Here is an 18,208-nt window from a genome sequence, read left to right as displayed (position 1 = left end):
GTTGCTGTAACCATGTGCCAACATTGTGATTAAAATACCTTCACAGTTCTTGCCGTCAAGAGCGAGCTTGAATCCAGTGCTGCAGGTGCAGTAATAAGACCCTGGAGTATTCTCACAATTATGTGCACAGAGTCGACCAGGATAGCGCCAACATTCATTAACATCTGCCAGAAGCAAGCAAGATTCAATGACAAGAGTAAAAATTAGATACTGTACAAGCAGAAATCAACTAATCCAGTCTAATAAAGGAGCTTTCATTATTCATTTCTCGCCCCAGCATCCAATTCTCCAGGAAACTTGAATCCATCTGAATTCAGCGAAGTTGGTGACGCTAAGATTAAATGTCTGTGCCCTTTCAAGTACATTAAGCAATTTAGCTTTTACACAGATGGTCATAAAAAAGAAACCGGAGACAGGTGGAACAGACAAACACTCATTTGGTCAGAACAAGTTTCATTGCCATCAATTATTTATCTTCTATTGTGTCTTGTATTAAACCCGTTTTTGAATTTCACCCCAAAATATGAATGCCATCGATTTCATTTATGAAAATAATTTCAAGCAGAGAATTAATTTCTGAGCAAGTATCATGAACAAATGTTTGCAATAGTTCACATACAACCAATTTTTATTAAAACAGTTTGTTAACCTTTGTGCAGTACTGATCACCTCTTCTGCAAAGTCAACATCAAGACAGCAATCACTAAAAACAATGTTGCTGTAAAAATATTTCACATGAAGGTCATTTCTCATTGTCGAAAAGAAATTGCATTTCAACAGAAAGAGAAATCATTTAAAAATTCACAAGAATGATTTTATTTCTAATAATCTCCATGCCATGTAAATAGGACAGAGTGCAAATGCAAAAGAACTGCACGGTTGAATGATGCATGTGGTTATACAGTATATCTAACATGATCTAATGCTTAGAAACACAAGTGGTGAATAATATATTTGGGATATTTGTATGGCATTCTGTATAGGTACGCTCCAATGAGACAGGGAAGATATGGTAGGGTACAGGAACCGTGGTGCACAAAAGCTGTAATAAATCTAGTCAAGAAAAAAAAGAAAAGCTTACAAAAGTTCAGAGAGCTAGGTAATGTTGGAGATCTAGAAGATTATTAGGCTAACAGGAAGGAGCTTAGGAGAGCCAGAAGGCCTTGGCAGACAGGACTAAGGAGCGACAGAGGATGAGAGGTGACCTGATAGAGGTGTATAAGATGATGAGAGGCATTGATCGTGTGGATAGTCAGAGGCTTTTTCCCCAGGGCTGAAATGGCTGCCACAAGAGGACACAGGTTTAAGGTGCTGGGAAGTAGGTACAGATGAGATGTCAGGAGTAAGTTTTTATGCAGAGAGTGGTGACTGCGTCGAATGGGCTGCCGGCAACGGTGGTGGAGGCGGATACGATAGGGTCTTTTAAGAGACTTTTGGATAGGTACATGGAGCCTAGAAAAATAGAGTGCTGTGGGTAAGCCTATAAATTTCTAAGGTAGGGACATGTTCAGCACAACTTTGTGGGCCAAAGGGCCTATATTGTGCTGTAGGTCTTCTATATTTCTATGTTTCTATGTAATAGCACATTTGCTCCAGGCACTGGGTGAATCGCACTGAACTGAATATGGAGAACTTTATATTGGAGTTACCCACTTTATAAAAAATAATTGAAGGTTAAAGGATCAAGGGCTGAGTGCATATCACGACTAGAAAACAAAGATGCTGGAATCTGAAGCAAAAACTGAAACGCTGGAAGCAACTTCAAGTACAAAATAAATTTATTATCAAATTACATATGTCACCATATACAACCCTGACATTCGTTTTCTTGTATTCACAGTAAATACAAAGAAACAATAAAATCAGTGAAAATCCATCGGCCTACAAGACGGAAAACACTGTGCAAGAGTCAACAAACTGTGCAAATACAGAAAGAGAAATAAATAAACAAACAAACAATGAAAGTTAGTCCATAGGCTGTGGGAAAAGTTCAGTGATGGGGTGAGTGAAGTTATTCCCTCTGGTTCAAGAGCCTGATGGTTAAGGGGTAATAATTGGTGGTGTGGGTTCTGAGGCTCCTACACCTCCCTCCTGATGGTAGCAGTGAGAAGAGAGCATGGCCTTGGCCTGGATGGTGGGAGCCTAGGTGATGGATGCTGCTTTCCATGTAAATGTTCTCAAATGCTTTACAGCGTTAGATTGGGGAGTATCCACTACTTTAAGTAGGCTTTTCTGTTCAAAGGCTTTGGTGCTTCCACTCCAAGCTGTGAGGCAACGAGTCAATATCCTCGCCACCACACATCTTTAGAAGTTTGTCAAAGTTTTAGATGACATGCTGAATTTTCACAAACTTCTAACAAATTAGAGGAACTGCCGTGCTTTCTTTGTAATGTCACTTCCATATGGGAACCAGGACAGGAATGAAAACATCGAGGAATTTAAAATTTTTGACTCTCTCCACCTCTGATCCCCCAATGTCAAATGGATCATTGACTTCCGGTTTCCTCCTCCTATAATCAATAATCAGCTCCTTGGTCTTGCTGACGTTGAGTGAGAGATTGTTGTTGTGGCACTGCTCAGCCAGACTTTCAATCTCTCTCCTATATGCTGATTTGTTACCACCTTTGATTTGGCCAACGACAGTGGTGTCATCAGCAAATTTAAATATGCATTGGAGCTCTGTGTAGCCTCACAGTTGTAAATAAAAAGCGAGTAGAACAGAGGACTAAGCACAGAACCTCGTGGTGCACCTCACTGATGGTGATTGTGGAGGAGGTGTCGTTCCCAATCCTAATTGACTGGGATCTGCAAGTGAGGAAGTCAATCACACAAGGAAGTGTTGAGGCTTAGCACTTGAACCTTTTTGCTTAGTTTGAGAGGATGATAGTATTGAATGACAAGCTGTAGTCAATGAAGAGCATCCTGATGTATGCATCTCCACTGTCCAGATGTTCCAGGGTTGAAGAACCAATCACCCAACCCTGAACTCAACCTGTCAAGCAGCGCCCATGGAGAGAGAACCCAGTTAATGTGTTGGGTCAGACACTGAGGGTTTAGGCTTTACTGAGCAGACCTGAGGAAGGAGGGAGGTGTAACCAAAAGGAAGTAGGTTTACACCAATCTGATGAAAACAAATATGAGTACAGACCTTGGGCTTACAAGATACAGGATGAGAAAGAGATGAGTGTGTAAATGAAAAAAGAAAAGAGAACCGTTTACCTGAAGCTTTAAAATTTCATGTGCATTCCAGAAGATTGTTAAGTGCCCAGACAGGAGATAAGATGCTGTCCTTCTTGTTTATAGAAGGCCAAACTTTGGCAGTGGAGAAGGCATCAGACAGAACAGTATGGGAGGGAGACCGGTCTGCAGCAAACTCCTTCATAACTTTTGGCAGCACAAACCTGATCCCACCACCAGTCACATCTTCCCTTCCTCCTTCAGCATTCTGCAGGGATGTTTCACGTCAGGATCTCATCTCCTGACCCCAATCACCACTCCCCAGATTCAGCTTAATTGGTTGAGTTCTTCCAACATTTCTGATTTTGTTTTCTATCTAACTCGGGTGCAACATACACAAAGTGCAGACTCTTAGAAAATTAATTGAGGAGAAGTTTTGCAATGTAAGTGAAACTCCTACACTTGTGGCAGCTAGTTAATTCCAGCTCTCTGTTCCAACGGCAGAAGCAATGTCATACATTTGCTATTGATTCCTTTTAGTTTGTTGCTTTTTCTATTCACAGCACACCTTCAAATGAGTAAATGCAACAAAGGATATCATTGTGTAGTGAAAGTATTTATAGGAAATTGGCACCCAACTATATTCCAATAGTTTTACCTAGGAATTAAATAATGCCTGCCAGAATGTGTACAATTCTGGCATCTATAACCAGGTAATAAGTGCCTATTATTACATTAACCATTAATGATTCTATACACTGTTGAATAGCTTTCTTTAAATAAAACCGTTCACAGGTCTGACATTGCTTAGATTTTTGTGGTATGTGGTCATCTTCAATGAAACCAGCATTTATTACACATTCCTCACCGAACAAGAGAAGAAGTGAACTTGAAGTGCTGCAGGCTCTGCTATTAAAGATGTCACACTTTGAAGCTGCTGTTAGGTTGGAGTTTGACTCAGTGAAGGTAAAGGATATTCAGCACTATGTTTCTAAATGAGAATGAAAGCAAACTTAGAATATAAAGGAAGGGTGTAATGTTGAGACTTTATAAAGCACTGGTGAGGCCTCACTTGGAACTCTGTGAGCAGTTTTGTGTCCCTTATCTTAGAAAGGATGTGCTGACACTGGAGAGGGTTCCAAGGAAGTTCATGGATATGATTCGAAGATTAAACAGCTTGTCATATGAAGAGCATTTGACGGCTCTGGGTCTGCATTCACTAGAAGTCGGAAGAATGAGGGGTGACCTCCGATTATAGCAAATGACAAGTAGTTTATAAGACTCTTTGTAGGTGGCGGAATTGCATTGGGGGTGTTAGGAATGAAGTTACTTACAGCCGGGTACCCAGCTCCTGATCTGGTCTAATTAAGTTCCTGGTCAAGGGTGACTTCCAAGATGTTGATGATTGGGAAGGATGGGGAAATTGGGCACGGTTGTGGTAAAGCAGTTGAATGTTAAGATGATATGGTTAGTCTGTTTTCTTTCAGAGAGCCTTTGCCTGGCACTTGCATGATACAACCGTCATTTGCTCTTTATTAAGACAAACTTTTATGATGCCTAGGTCCTTCTCCATGCAGCCTGAAACTCATTAACAAAATAGTGTGAATAAAACTCAAGACAAATGGCAGTGGACATCTCGAGGACTGAAGTAACAGGCCTCTGATAAGGTCAGATGTCTTCCCCTGTGCCTGCTGTGACTGGTTGTCGCCCAGGCAACGCGTCATTGCAATGTTATAAGAGTGATAAGCCATTTGGCATACAAGTCTACAACCATTAACATGAACATTTGAGGAATTTAAAGTTTTGAAAGAAGTAATCCAAAATGCTATTCTTCAAAAATGTTGTCACATTAATGGTCCAAAACAGTTTTGCTTCCAGATTAGAATATATTTCTACCAGCTGTTAAAAGCGAGTGGCAGAATTTCTATTACACTGGGGACAAAATAGCTACCACCGTGAATCTGAAATACTGGAGGAGGGTAAACCAATGCATTGGTTCTGTTGGCAACTATCTAAATTTACACGTGGATAAATTTTAAATTTACACATTGGGCACCATGGTAGCGTAATGGTTAGCATGACGCCATTACAGCTTGGGGCGTTGGGAGTTTGGAGTTCAATTCCGGCACCCTCTGTAAAGAGTTGGTATGTTCTCCCTGTGACCTCGTGGGTCTCCTGTTCCCTCCCACATTCCAAAAACATACCGGTTAGCATGTGAATTGATCACTGTCAACTTTCCTGGGATTAGACCAGGGTTAAATAGGAGGGTTGCTGGGAGATGCAGCTGATTGGGCCAGAAGGGCCTGTTCTGTGCTGTATATAGATATCTAGATAGATGCAGATAAAAGTTGTCCAAACAATCAAGACTTAGCAAAGCAGAATTGTAGGGAGTAACTCAATCACAATTCATAGACTCTGATGAAAATCCTTTTGTCACTGAGTCAGTTTCTGATCTTTGTACAAATTAGCTATAGAAAAGAAAACTTTCGCAATATTTCTTTCTGCCTCTTCCAGGAGATATTTAATTGCCTGCAAACAATTTTGCATGAAAACAAGGGAAAGAGGCAGAAATGGGACAGTCAATGGCCAAATGCAAAATGGAGTCCAAAGGATAATGGTATGAACTGTGCTAGCTCTATTCGGTCAAGCCAGATCTAGTTGTCTTTCTTCTCCGTCCATGAACTCCATGTGCAGCCGGAAGTAATGATGGGATAGCCCAGATTTATAATTGCAAATGCAACTCTCCAATTCTACAAAACTCAGACCCAGCAATGCAATGTATTTCACAAGGGAATCTTGGCCAACAGATTAGGAAATAGATGGAAAGCTTTATATATACACACACACAAACAAAAAAATGCTAGAAGCAGAACATCAGGCAGTATCTTTGAAAAGAGTAATATATCTAATATTATTTATATTTTGCTTTTTGATTGTCAATTATTCTCAGTATTTCAAGGCTTTTTTTGCTCAAGTACAAATGGCCCCCACATTACAGGGGTTGCATTCCTAGAAAAGCTCCATATTGGAAAACTCCATCTGCACATGCAACAAGAAATGAAAGATGAAAAAATCTGCAAGAACAAATTTTAATTGGAATCTTTATTGATTTGCAAATTCAGCAAGGTGAATTTACATTTCCAGAACAGCCATACCATACAGATGTTACTTATAATTATTATATATGTTTTTAATTCCAGCAACTTTAGTCATTTTAAAATTTTAAAAACTACAACTCGTCTCCATACACGATGAGAGATGAAGTTCCACTCCTCAGTTTTCTCTCTGGACTAAGTCTTTCAGTCTTAGTGCACCAGCTAAGACCCACGCACCACTGAAGCCTCAACAGGCCTCTTCATTCAGCCCAGGTAAGCGAAGGAAGGTGTGCATTGTAACGGCAAGCTAGATACAGTTCAACTCAGCCCACAGTGTGAATAAGACACCACAGGCAAAGCAGTTGGAGTGAAGTTTATAGATTCAAGTTTACACATGCCCCAGCAGCACATGCCAGCATGTGAGAAATCAAGGTGTGAAAGTCATCTTTGATGTGCATCGGGAGTTACCATCAAGAGCATGACCAAATGGAATGCTCATCCTTTTGTCTCTTCTTTGAATAATTCAGGTGAATTCCAGGATCTGCGATTGCTGTACATCCAAGAACAAATTTATTTGGGGGCTGAATGATGTTATTTGTGTCAGTTTCAGACAATGGTAAAGCACCATCAGATGGTGCTGATAAGTATCACCACCACACTGATCTCTAAGACTAGATGCATGACAGCCCACAGGGCTGCTACAGGCATATAGCCTCCAGCCTTAAACAATGCCGTTGCTAATGCTGAAGTTCTCCTGAAAGGATACTGTGCAAAGAGAAAAAGACCTCCTTTGGAATGGAACAGAGACTAGTAAAACCAACTCAGAGGCATTGAATGTGATAACCCAGCCCTACCGCTTCCATCATACCACATGCTGCTGGAGAGGAAGCCAGACAATAGGGCAAGGGATACTGGAAATCTTATGGAACACACCCACAAAGTGGAGGAACTCAGCAGGTCAGACAGCATCTATGGTGAGGAATAAACTACAAGATATGTATTCTTCTTAATTCCACCATGGACCTAGCCTGGCTGCAAAAGGACGAGGGTTGGGCACGTGATTGGTAACTTCATTCCAGGAAGAAAATATACAGGTGCAATCAGTGAAGAGTGAACAGGATTAAACTTTCAGGTCAAACAGAACTGGGCAATTTCATCCACCTGAGACATTTACTTTATCCTCTCTCTACAGATGCAGTCTGTCTTACTGAATGTTTCCAGCACTTCATTTTATATCAGCTTCCTATGCTGACTTCCTTCCATACAATTCCCTGAAAACTCTATCAAATTTCCTCTGACAGGATTATCCATCAACTTCAGGCAATCCTTCCTTCACTCACAAACTATCAGCTTAGTAAAAAACATCAGCTGTAATCAACAGTCCTGAATTATCATGGCTCTCTACTGATTTTCCACATGGCGTGCCATTAAACACTACGGGGGGTATTTAACAAGTAGCCCTGTTTTACTGGCATATAGTAGCAGCAGAAAATCTGATATGACCTGTTCTGCCAAACACATGCCTCAAGATTGTCCATCTGTTGAAACTAACGGACAAGAGCTCACAGACTTGAAGTATGAAATGTTTGAAAAAAATTGCTGCTAGGATGTGGCAGGAGGACACCTAGTAATTAAGGGGCCTTTAGAGAAAATGATGAATTTAATACCAAGACTAAAAGTAATGTAGTTCAATCTGACCAAAGCAAAGTAAAAAGGAATTACTTGTGTTTGAGTATGGTAGATTGGGAAACTATTTTAAGAGGTATTGCACTAAAGAAGCAACGGCCAAGTATTAATATGTAGTTTACAAAGAATGTAGCTCCCAAAATCTCAACAGGGAGAGTGATCCAGGTGAAGTTAATAACAGAAATTGAAGATATTATTAGTAGGGGAAAAAAGAAGATTCATAATGTTGTAGCGATGTGCTACACACAGCGCTGAAATAATGACACGCAGTCGGTAAGTCGTTTCGAGACTAGTTTATTCAAACTTCGCGGCGCTGGCATTTAATCCCTAGTGCCCGCCCTCTCCGGGCGGAAATGACGTCAGAGGTGCATTACCAAAGTCTCCCCCCGTGCGCTGGCTATTTGTGAGCCGGTTCGCCTGCGCAGAAAGTGGGTCGCCACATAACCCCCCCCCCCCACAGAACCGGCGATACACCCCCCAATGTCCACAGTCTGGATCAGCCTCTGTCTGGGAGGTCTGCCTCTGCGCCGCGGTGCCTGAACCTCAACCGGCTGCGCCAAGTCCACATGGGCTGGTTTGAGTCGGTCCACCGTGAAAACCTCCTCTTTCCCCCCAATGTCCAGAACGTACGTGGACCCGTTGTTGTTGATCACCTTGGACGGCCCTTCGTATGGCCACTGTAGCGGTGCCCGGTGTCCGTCCCTTCGTACAAACACAAATTTACAGTTCTGCAGGTCTTTGGGTACATGGGTCGGGGTCTGTCCATGCTGTGAAGTCGGTACAGGGGCCAGGTTACCGAGCCTCTCGCGTAGTCTGCCCAGGACTGCTGCGGGTTCTTCCTCTTGCCCCCTTGGGGCTGGTATGAACTCTCCTGGGATGGCCAGGGGTGCGCTGTACACCAACTCGGCCGACAAGGCGTGCAGATCCTCTTTGGGCGCTGTGCGAATTCCAAGCAGGACCCAGGGAAGCTCGTGCACCCAGTTAGGTCCTCTCAAGTGGGCCATGGGAGCCGACTTCAAGTGACGGTGGAAACGTTCCACTAGTCCGTTCAACTGTGGGTGGTAGGCAGTAGTGTGGTGTAGCTGCGTTCCCAACAGGCTGGCCACAGCCGACCACAGGCTGGAGGTGAACTGGGCACCTCTGTCGGAGGTAATGTGGGCCGGTACCCCGAAGCGTGCTACCCAGGTTGCGATCAGTGCTCGGGCGTAGGAATCGGCAGATGTGTCGGTGAGCGGGACCGCCTCTGGCCACCTCGCGAACCGGTCTACCATAGTTAGGAGGTACCGCGCTCCTCGGGACACTGGTAGGGAGCCCACGATATCCACATGAATGTGGTCGAACCTCCGGTGGGTGGGTTTGAACTGCTGCGGCGGGGCTTTAGTGTGCCGCTGCACCTTGGCTGTTTGGCACTGCACGCACATTCTGGCCCATTCACTGACCTGCTTGCAAAGTCCGTGCCACGCAAACTTGCTGGAGACCAGCCGGACGGTTGTCCTGATAGATGGGTGCGCCAAACCGTGTATGGAGTCGAAAACTCGCCGCCTCCAGGCTGCCAGGACGATGGGGCGAGGTTGGCCGGTAGCCACGTCGCACAGGAGGGTCCTCTCACCTGGGCCTACGAGAAAGTCTTGCAGCTGCAAACCCGAGACTGTGGTCCTGTAGCTGGGCATCTCGTCGTCTGCCTGCTGCGCCTCCGCCAGTGCTGCATAGTCCACCCCCAGGGACAGGGCCTGGACAGCCGGTCTGGAGAGTGCGTCTGCCACGACGTTGTCCTTTCCCGAGACATGCTGGATGTCCATCGTGCACTTGGAGATGTAGGACAGATGTCACTGCTAGCGAGCTGACCGGGGATCAGACACCTTCGTGAATGCAAAGGTTAATGGTTTGTGGTCCGTGAATGCGGTGAACGGCCTACCTTCTAAGAAGTACCTGAAATGCCGGATTGCCAGATACAGTGCCAACAGATCCCGGTCGAAAGCACTGTACCTGAGTTTGGGTGGTTGTAGGTGCTTGCTGAAGAATGCCAGGGGTTGCCAGCGCCCCTCGATGAGCTGCTCCAGCACCCCACCGACTGCTGTGTCGGACGCATCCATTGTGAGGGCGGTTGGAACGTCCATTCTGGGGTGCACCAGCATCGCGGCATCTGCCAAGGCTTCCTTGGCTTTAACGAAAGCAGCCACGGCCTCCTCATCCCAAGTAATGTCCTTGCCTTTACCCGACATCAGGGTGTACAAAGGGCGCATGATACGGGCGGCTGAGGGGAGGAACGGTGGTAGAAGTTCACCATACCAACGAACTCCTGCAGGCCTTTGACCGTGTTGGGCCGGGCAAAGTGGCGGATCGCGTCTACCTTGGCGGGCAGAGGTGTTGCCCCGTCTTTGGTAATCCTTTGGCCCAGGAAGTCGATGGTATCGAGACCGAACTGGCATTTGGCCTGGTTGATCGTGAGGCCAAAATCACTCAGACGGGAGTAGAGCTGGCGGAGGTGGGACAGATGCTCCTGACGACAACTGCTGGCTATAAGGATGTGGTCCAAATAGATGAACGCAAAGTCCAGGTCGCGTCCCACCGCATCCATTAGCCGCTGGAACGTCTGTGCGGCATTCTTCAGGCCAAACGGCATTCGGAGGAACTCAAACAGGCGGAACGGGGTGATAAGTGCTGTTTTGGGGATGGCTTCAGGGTGCACCGGGATTTGATGGTATCCCCGGACGAGGTCTACTTTGGAAAATATTCTTGCCCCATGCAGGTTTGCCGCAAAGTCCTGTATGTGCGGCACGGGGTAGAGGTCTGGAGTTGTAGCCTCGTTCAGTCTGCGGTAGTCGCCGCATGGTCTCCAACCCCCGGCTGCTTTGGGCACCATGTGCAGTGGGGAGGCCCATGGGCTGTCGGACCTACGTACGATCCCCAATTCCTCCATCCTCTTGAACTCCTCCTTCGCCAGGCGGAGCTTTTCCGGGGGGGGGGAGCCTTCGTGCGCGGGCGTGGAGGGGTGGTCCCTGGGTCGGGATGTGGTGCTGTACCCCGTGTCTGGGCATGGCTGCCGTGAACTGTGGTGCCAGAACCGATGGAAAGTCCGCCAGGATTCTGGTGAATTCGTTGTCCGACAGCTTGATGGAGTCCAGGTGTGGGGCCGGCAACTTGGCTTCACCCAGGGAGAACGTCTGGAAAGTCTCGGCATGTACCAGTCTTTTCCCTGGCAAGTCGACCAGCAGGCTGTGAGCTCACAAGAAGTCCGCTCCCAGGAGTGGTTGGGCCACCGCGGCCAGTGTGAAGTCCCACGTGAACCGGCTGGCGCCGATCTGCAGCTGCACTGTGTGGGTGCCGTAGGTCCGTATCGTGCTGCTGTTTGCGCCCTCAGGGTGGGTCCTGGCTTCCTGTTGCGGGTGTCGTTCCCCGTCGGGGGCAAGATGCTGATCTCCGCTCCGGTGTCGACAAAGAAGCGGCGTCCCGACTGTTTGTCACAGACGTACAAGAGGCTGTCCTGGTGGCCAGCCGCCATAGTCAATAGCGGCAGCTGGCCCTGGCCCTGGCCCTTGCAGGGCGGGCGACAACGGCAGGCTTCTGTGCCCCACCGCTGGTGGTAGAAACACCACTGTTCACTGGCCTCCTCACTCCTGCCTCTGTGTTGTGTGCGCCCCCCTGCTGGGCCTGGTCTGGTCCGCTGTTGGGCGCGTGGCCTGGTAACCTGACCGACGGACGCCACGCTCTCCCTCTTGGCTTTCCACAGCACGTCTGCCCGGGCCACCGCCTTCCGGGGGTCGCTGAAATCTTCGTCGGCCAGCAGCAGATGTATGTCCTCGGGCAGTCGCTCTAGGAACGCTTGCTCGAACATGAGGCAGGGCTTGTGTCGGTCAACCAGGGACAGCATCTCGTTCATCAATGCTGACGGCAGTCTGTCTCCCAAACCATCCAGGTGAAGCAGGTGGGCACCCCGCTCACGCTGTGAGAGGCCAAAGGTCCCAATGAGCAGCGCTTTGAATGCTTCATATTTGCCTTCTTCCGGGGGCGACTGTATGAAATCCGCAACCTGGGCGGCCGTCTCCTGGTCAAGGGCGCTCACCACGTGGTAGTAACGCGTGGAATCAGAAGATATCTGCCGAAACTGGAACTGGGCTTCTGCTTGGCTAAACCACACGCGTGGTCGCAGTGTCCAGAAAGTTGGCAGTTTTAGTGAAACTGCGTGAACAGATGAAGAGTCGGTCATCTTTGGTCCAAATCCCGTTTGGACCGTTGGGGTCACCAATGTGGCGATGTGCTACACACAGTGCTAAAATAACGACATGCAGTCGGTAAGTCATTTCGAGACTAATTTATTCAAACTTCGCGGTGCTGGCTTTTAGTCCCTAGCGCCTGCCCTCTCCGGGTGGAAATGACGTCAGAGGTGCATTACCAAAGTCTCTCCCCGCATGCTGGCTATTTGTGAGCCGATTCGCCTGCGCAGAAAGTGGGTCACCACAGTGTAGCATAAAAGGAACAGTCAGCCTGAAAAGTGGGAAAATTTCAGGCTTCAGCAAAGGAGCATCAGGCGTCGATGAGGAAAGAGAGCACAGAATGCACGAACAACTCTAGCCAAAGAGAAAAGGCAGATTCTAAAAGCTTCCATGGGTACGTAAAAAAGAATTACTTCAAGCATTACTGCTGTTCATTTACAGGCTGGGAAAGGAGAAAATATACAAAAGGGTAAGGAAATGGCAGAGCAATCAAATAAATCATTTGTGAGAGAAGCCACGGAAACTAGTGCAGAACAACAGCTATGGAGTAAATTAGAAGCTGAAAGAAGTTAGTATTAGCAAAGAGTTGCATTGGCAAGATTAATTAAATTGAAAGCCAATATAACTCTAGGACCTGATGACTGATGGGGAGAGATTAAACAGAGTAGGTCTCTATTCTCTCGTGTTTAGAAGAATGAGTAGTGATCTTATTAAAACATATGGAACTTGACAGGTAGATACAGGGATGCTATTTCCTCTGGCTGGGATGTCTCAAATCATAGTTTCCAAACAAGGTCAGCTGTTCAGCACTGAGATGATAAGAATTCTCTTCACTCAGAAGAGAGTGAATCTTAAAATTCTCTGCCTGGAGGACTGTGGATGTTCAGTCACTGAATATATTCAAAAATTAAAATTGGCAGATTTTTGGATATTAGGAGAGTCGAGAGAGATGGGGGTTGAGGCAAGTAGCATGATGTGAATGAACAAGCAAGCATAAAAGCTAAAGAGCATACTCCCTTCCTATTTCTGCTGTCCGTATCAACACCAAGATCCTTGATCTTGAATTATGCCATCCTCAGTTTCATTACAAGCGCATGCAAAATCCAACTTTTATTTTACGTCTTGAAAACTGAAGCTGGCTCCCAATCTTTGCATCCTCTTTATAGGAGAAGAAATGTCAAATCTCGGCCTACTTTCCCTTTTTATGAATTAGAAGCCAAACCCACCTTCCTGTGCCCACGGTATGCAGAAGTGTTGCCGCACCATTGGTCAGAAATGATGCGTGGAGCCCGGTGCTCAAAAGGTGTAATAAACTCTTTCTTTTGATGGCGTACCGTGGGCATGGTGTTCTCAGCATCTTTCAGTGCAAGCAGTTAACAAAATGTACTGGCCCTGATTCATGATCAATGGCATCTAGCTCAAGTCGGCGAGATAATGTAGAGAAGGGGATTACAATGACTTTGACACAAAGTGTGAGGGAGCAGTTGAAAGTAATACATATCCAAGGTTATCACTGACTTATGACGCCGATCTTACAGATAAAAGAATGACATTCACAAGGCATGAAGTGCCGCTGCAAGGTGGAGGGAAAGGGGAGCTTCTGTAAAGCAGGGCGAGGAGAGTTCATTAGCGGCACATGCAGCATGTCGGGGGGCGGGGGTTTAACTGGACAGCAACGTTTTCATGAAGAGTGTGTGGTAGCTCCAGAGGCACTGTGCAGGAGACCCCAAAAAACATACTTTGCATTCTGTAAGGATGCGCAGATAAGTTCCATGAAGGCCCTGCTCGCCAAAACCAAAAAGGCTGACTCTTCCAGTTTAGCCAGGTGTATTGAGTGGTTGTAAACAGATATTACACGTGACGAGGGTTCAAAGCTCGAATTTGCATTCAGCCACCAAGGGGAAATGCAGCGCTGAGAAGCAGCAGGCGCTAACAGATACCATGAGTGGTGCACACAGTTTAGATTTTTCTGCATGCCAGTGTAGGCCTTTGGGGAAAATTGGGATTGCCTCTGAGTAAGTGATGAATTCACTGAGCTGCCAAGTGATGGGGACTTAGTAGTGGAAGAGGATGAGAGCAGACAGGGCAATTCATGCAGTGATCAGGTACAGCAATCAGAAAAGGAACTCTATCTAATAGAACTGGCAATGGATGTGGTTAACAAATGACAGTCAGTTGTCTTCTGCTGCTTCTTCAAGTTTTTATAGCTGTTTATTAAAGGCATGACTCTACAGGGGGCCTTCTTGAAAGCAAAATTATTCCGTACAAATCACAATGATCATTAATTCCACGGCAGACTTACTCAGCACGACATTACCGGGATGAATTAATCAACAGCGAGTTTCCAATCATCCTGCTCATTTGCAGGTACCTGAGATGTCCCTAAATATCTTTTGGCTACAATAGATATAATAGACACATTCTGAAGGGCTTTGAATGATTTTTGAACTGGCTGCTGTATCACAACAGAATTTGAAAATGATTTTCTGTATTTTTTAAAATGTTTTCCACCACTTAAAATCAAATTACCTCAAAGGACATGACCTAATATTAAATATTATTCATTGTATTAAACTTCATCAAAAATAATTAACTATTGAATCACTGTTAAATATATCAAAGAATTATTCTTAAAACCCAGCTCATTAAGGTTGCTATAGCTGGGGGTGACTGTAGGGATAAGCAGGCATCTCTGACAACCAAATTCAGATCTTGGCATTCATTTGTGGCTTAGCTATGAAGTCTGGCAGAAGCATTTCTCCTGCAGGTGAAGGGGCAAAGGTGGGTTACTGGAACCTTAAAACCAGTCGCTTCAGGCAAATGGGGCTCATCAGCCAGGTTGGCAACTCACCTAGAAGGAAAACTCTGATCTCAAACCGCCGCTGCCTTGCAGCTATACCCACTCATGAGGAAGGCTTTGGGAGTAAACCCTGAGGAAAAATCTCGAGCTGGAATCCCAACGGCACTCCTACATTGAGGTCAATGCTGACTGCCAACTCCTGATGCCAAACTCTGTCGGTCTCTGCCGTTCCTTTGGGTTCATCAGCTGCGTGGAGAGGGGGAGCTTGCTACATGGGCAACAGCTTGCTCTCCATATCGTACTGCCCTGGCTTGTGTATATAGACAGCTAGAACAGGACTTCCATTGCCAACCCCAGCAAACAGAGGGCTTCAAGATTCTTAACGCCATTGCCTTTTCTAAATCTTGAAATGGTTGTCCACCTGTATTTGCCTATAACCAGATTTTGTTTACTGATATGCATAATCAGTAGGAGTGGACTCTGAGGAGAGGAAAACACACTGCACGAGTAAGATGGAGATAATGGAGTTTGGGACAAAACAGATCGCTACCCCACCATCATCTCATCTATATATACAGCTGTCAGATAGAAGAGCAGAAGTTCAGGCAATGTATTGAACTGATTCATGTTACTGAAGCTCAATCATTCTCCTGTGTCCCAAGTTATTATATCACATTGCTAACATGTGGTATCATAATGTCAACACCAAAACACTTATTTATTGTGCTCTATTATGAATAGGTCATTAGCATCCATGTGAATGGTTGATACAAAAGCTGGCGCTGCACTCAAACCAGCCAAACTGCTGAAGCTTTCTCTTATTAAATGTTTTTCTTTCTATGTTAGACTGCAGCGCTGGCACTCTGCCAAGAGCGGCCAACAGCAGAACCTGCAAGGTTCACTTTATTTCCTTTCAGAAATACCTCCTGCAATTCATGATTCCTAATTGCAGGCTTCAAATGGGGCCTTGTGGAAATTTCTTCAACAATAGGGGGGGGAAAGAATTATTGCCATTCCAAATGACAGCTATTTATAACTAGAATGTGTGGAGATCGTGCATAGTGTCATGGAAATTGAATTATCTTTGTACATTTGTGTTTGTTAAAAAAAAATCTTGAATGTTAGCAGTGATAATTTACATACCAGTGCATGTTCTGCTGAGGGAATTGTACTGATAGCCGCTTTTACAATCACAGCGATAGCTCCCAGGTATGTTCTGACAGACCTGTCCTTCACCACAGCGATGCACTCCATTCTGGCATTCATCAATGTCTGTGCAAAACAAAGGATTATAGGCTTCATTAAAGTGGAAACACTAATTGCACTAGCAACCCTCCTCCCAGAGAAGCAGTAAAACGCATGTTCAAATTTACAAAGCAGCTTGTCTACACATTTCACTGATACGGAAAAAAAGGTTTTCTATATCTAAAAGGTAAAATTGAAACAGCAACTATTTAGATTCACGGTATCATAAAATGTTCTTACCAATGCACTGAGAACCATCAGTACTAGCATGGTATCCCCTTCCACAAGTGATGAAATTTCTCTGGCAGGTGTAAGACCCAACGGTGTTAATGCATTTGAACCCAGGCTTGCAAGCTTGAGTTAATGTAGTGCATTCATTAATGTCTAAAATGAAAATTCATTCAAAAAATTAATCTTTTTGTCCTAAATTACTTACCCCTCAAACACAAAAATCAGTTCACTAACCTTTAAATTGTTTAGAGAAAGGTTGAGCAAAGACTCTCAATAGATGTTCAATTACCAACTGTTGTAAAACTGATCTCATTATAATTCATTTCTAACAGCAAATCTAAATCTTGCTTTTCTTACAAACTGAGATCAGCAGGGTTATTTGTCATGATTTTATAATAGGAGCATAAGCCCATAGGAGCAGAATTAGGCCATTTAGCCCAACGAGTCTACTCCATCATTCCATCATGGTTGATTTATTTTCCCTTTCAACCCTATTCTTCTGCCTTCTCCCCATAACCTTGACAACCTTACTAATAAAGAACCTATCAACCTCCACTTTAACTATACCCATGACTTGGCCTCCACAGCCATCTGTGGCAATTAATTCCACTAATTTGCCACCCCCGGCTATAGAAATTCCTCCTCTTCTCTTTTGTAAAGAGATGTCCTCCTGTGCCCTGTGGTCCTAAACTCCACCAATCTAGGCACCATCACCTCCATGACCACCCTATCTGGGCCTTTCAATATTCAATAGGTTTCAATGAGATCACCCCTTATTCTCCTAAACTACAGTGACTGCAGGCTCAGAGCCATCAAACACTCCTCGTATGTTAAACCTTTCATTCACAGGATCCTTTTCATGAATTTCTGCTAGACCAGGGCTTCCCAATCGTTTTCATGCCAGGGACCCCTATCATTAACAGAGATATCATTAATGGACACCAGGTTGGGAATCCCTGCTCTGGACAATCTTAGATAACGGGCAATACTCCAAACATTGTCTGACCAATACCTGATAAAGCATCAGCATTATGTCCATGTCTTCATATTCTAGTCCCCTGGAAATAATGCTAACATTTCATTTGCTTTCCTTACCACTGACTTAACCTGCAAGTTAACTTTTAGGGAAAATTGCATGAGGACTCACAAGTTCCTTTGCACCCTGGATTTCTGAATTTTCTTCCCTTTAGAAAACAGTCTATGCCTTTATACTGTCCTCCAAAGTGCATGACCGTTTACTTTCCTACACTATATTCCACTTCTTTGCTCATTCTTCTGATCTTTAGACTCCCTGCTTCCTCAACATTACTTTCCCTTCCACCTATCTTTGTATCATCTGCAAACATGGCCTCAAAAGTATCAATTCTGTCATCCAAATCATTGACACATAATATGAATAGAAGCAATCCCAACCCTAAACCCTGCGGAACATCAGCAGCCAAACAGAAGGGGTCCCCTTTATTCCCACTCTGCCTCCTGCCAGTCAGTCAATTTTCTATCCATGCTGGTACCTTTCCTGTAATACTATGTGTGCTCTTATCTTGTTTAACAGCCTCATATGCAGCGCCTTGTCAAAGACCTTCTGAAAATCTAAATAAACATCATCCACTGACTCTTCTTTGTCTATCCTGCCTGTTATTTCATCAATGAATTCCAACAAATTTGTCCGGCAAGATTTCCCTTTAAGGAAAGCATGCTGACTTCAGCCTATTTGATCATGTGCTTCCAAGTATAAAAAACCTAATTCTTAATAAGGGGCT

General features: G+C 45.1%; 1 protein-coding gene across 4 annotated transcripts in view; it reads right to left on the bottom strand.

Moving 5' to 3' along the window:
* Window positions 1-18,208, bottom strand: part of fbln2 (fibulin 2) — a 215,866-nt gene that overhangs the window by 37,179 nt on the left and 160,479 nt on the right. For all 4 annotated transcript variants that reach the window (XM_073072167.1, XM_073072165.1, XM_073072164.1 and 1 more), the window contains 3 exons: window positions 16,458-16,601; window positions 16,116-16,244; window positions 39-164 (listed from right to left, as the gene is read on the bottom strand). In XM_073072167.1, the coding sequence (XP_072928268.1) occupies window positions 39-164; window positions 16,116-16,244; window positions 16,458-16,601 (399 nt within the window). The remainder of the gene's footprint in view (window positions 1-38; window positions 165-16,115; window positions 16,245-16,457; window positions 16,602-18,208) is intronic.

This window comes from Hemitrygon akajei, chromosome 19, assembly GCF_048418815.1.
Source record: "Hemitrygon akajei chromosome 19, sHemAka1.3, whole genome shotgun sequence".
Taxonomy (NCBI): Eukaryota; Metazoa; Chordata; class Chondrichthyes; order Myliobatiformes; family Dasyatidae; genus Hemitrygon; species Hemitrygon akajei.
The sequence above is the reverse complement of the archived record's forward strand: the minus strand, read 5'-3'. Positions and strand labels throughout refer to the sequence as shown.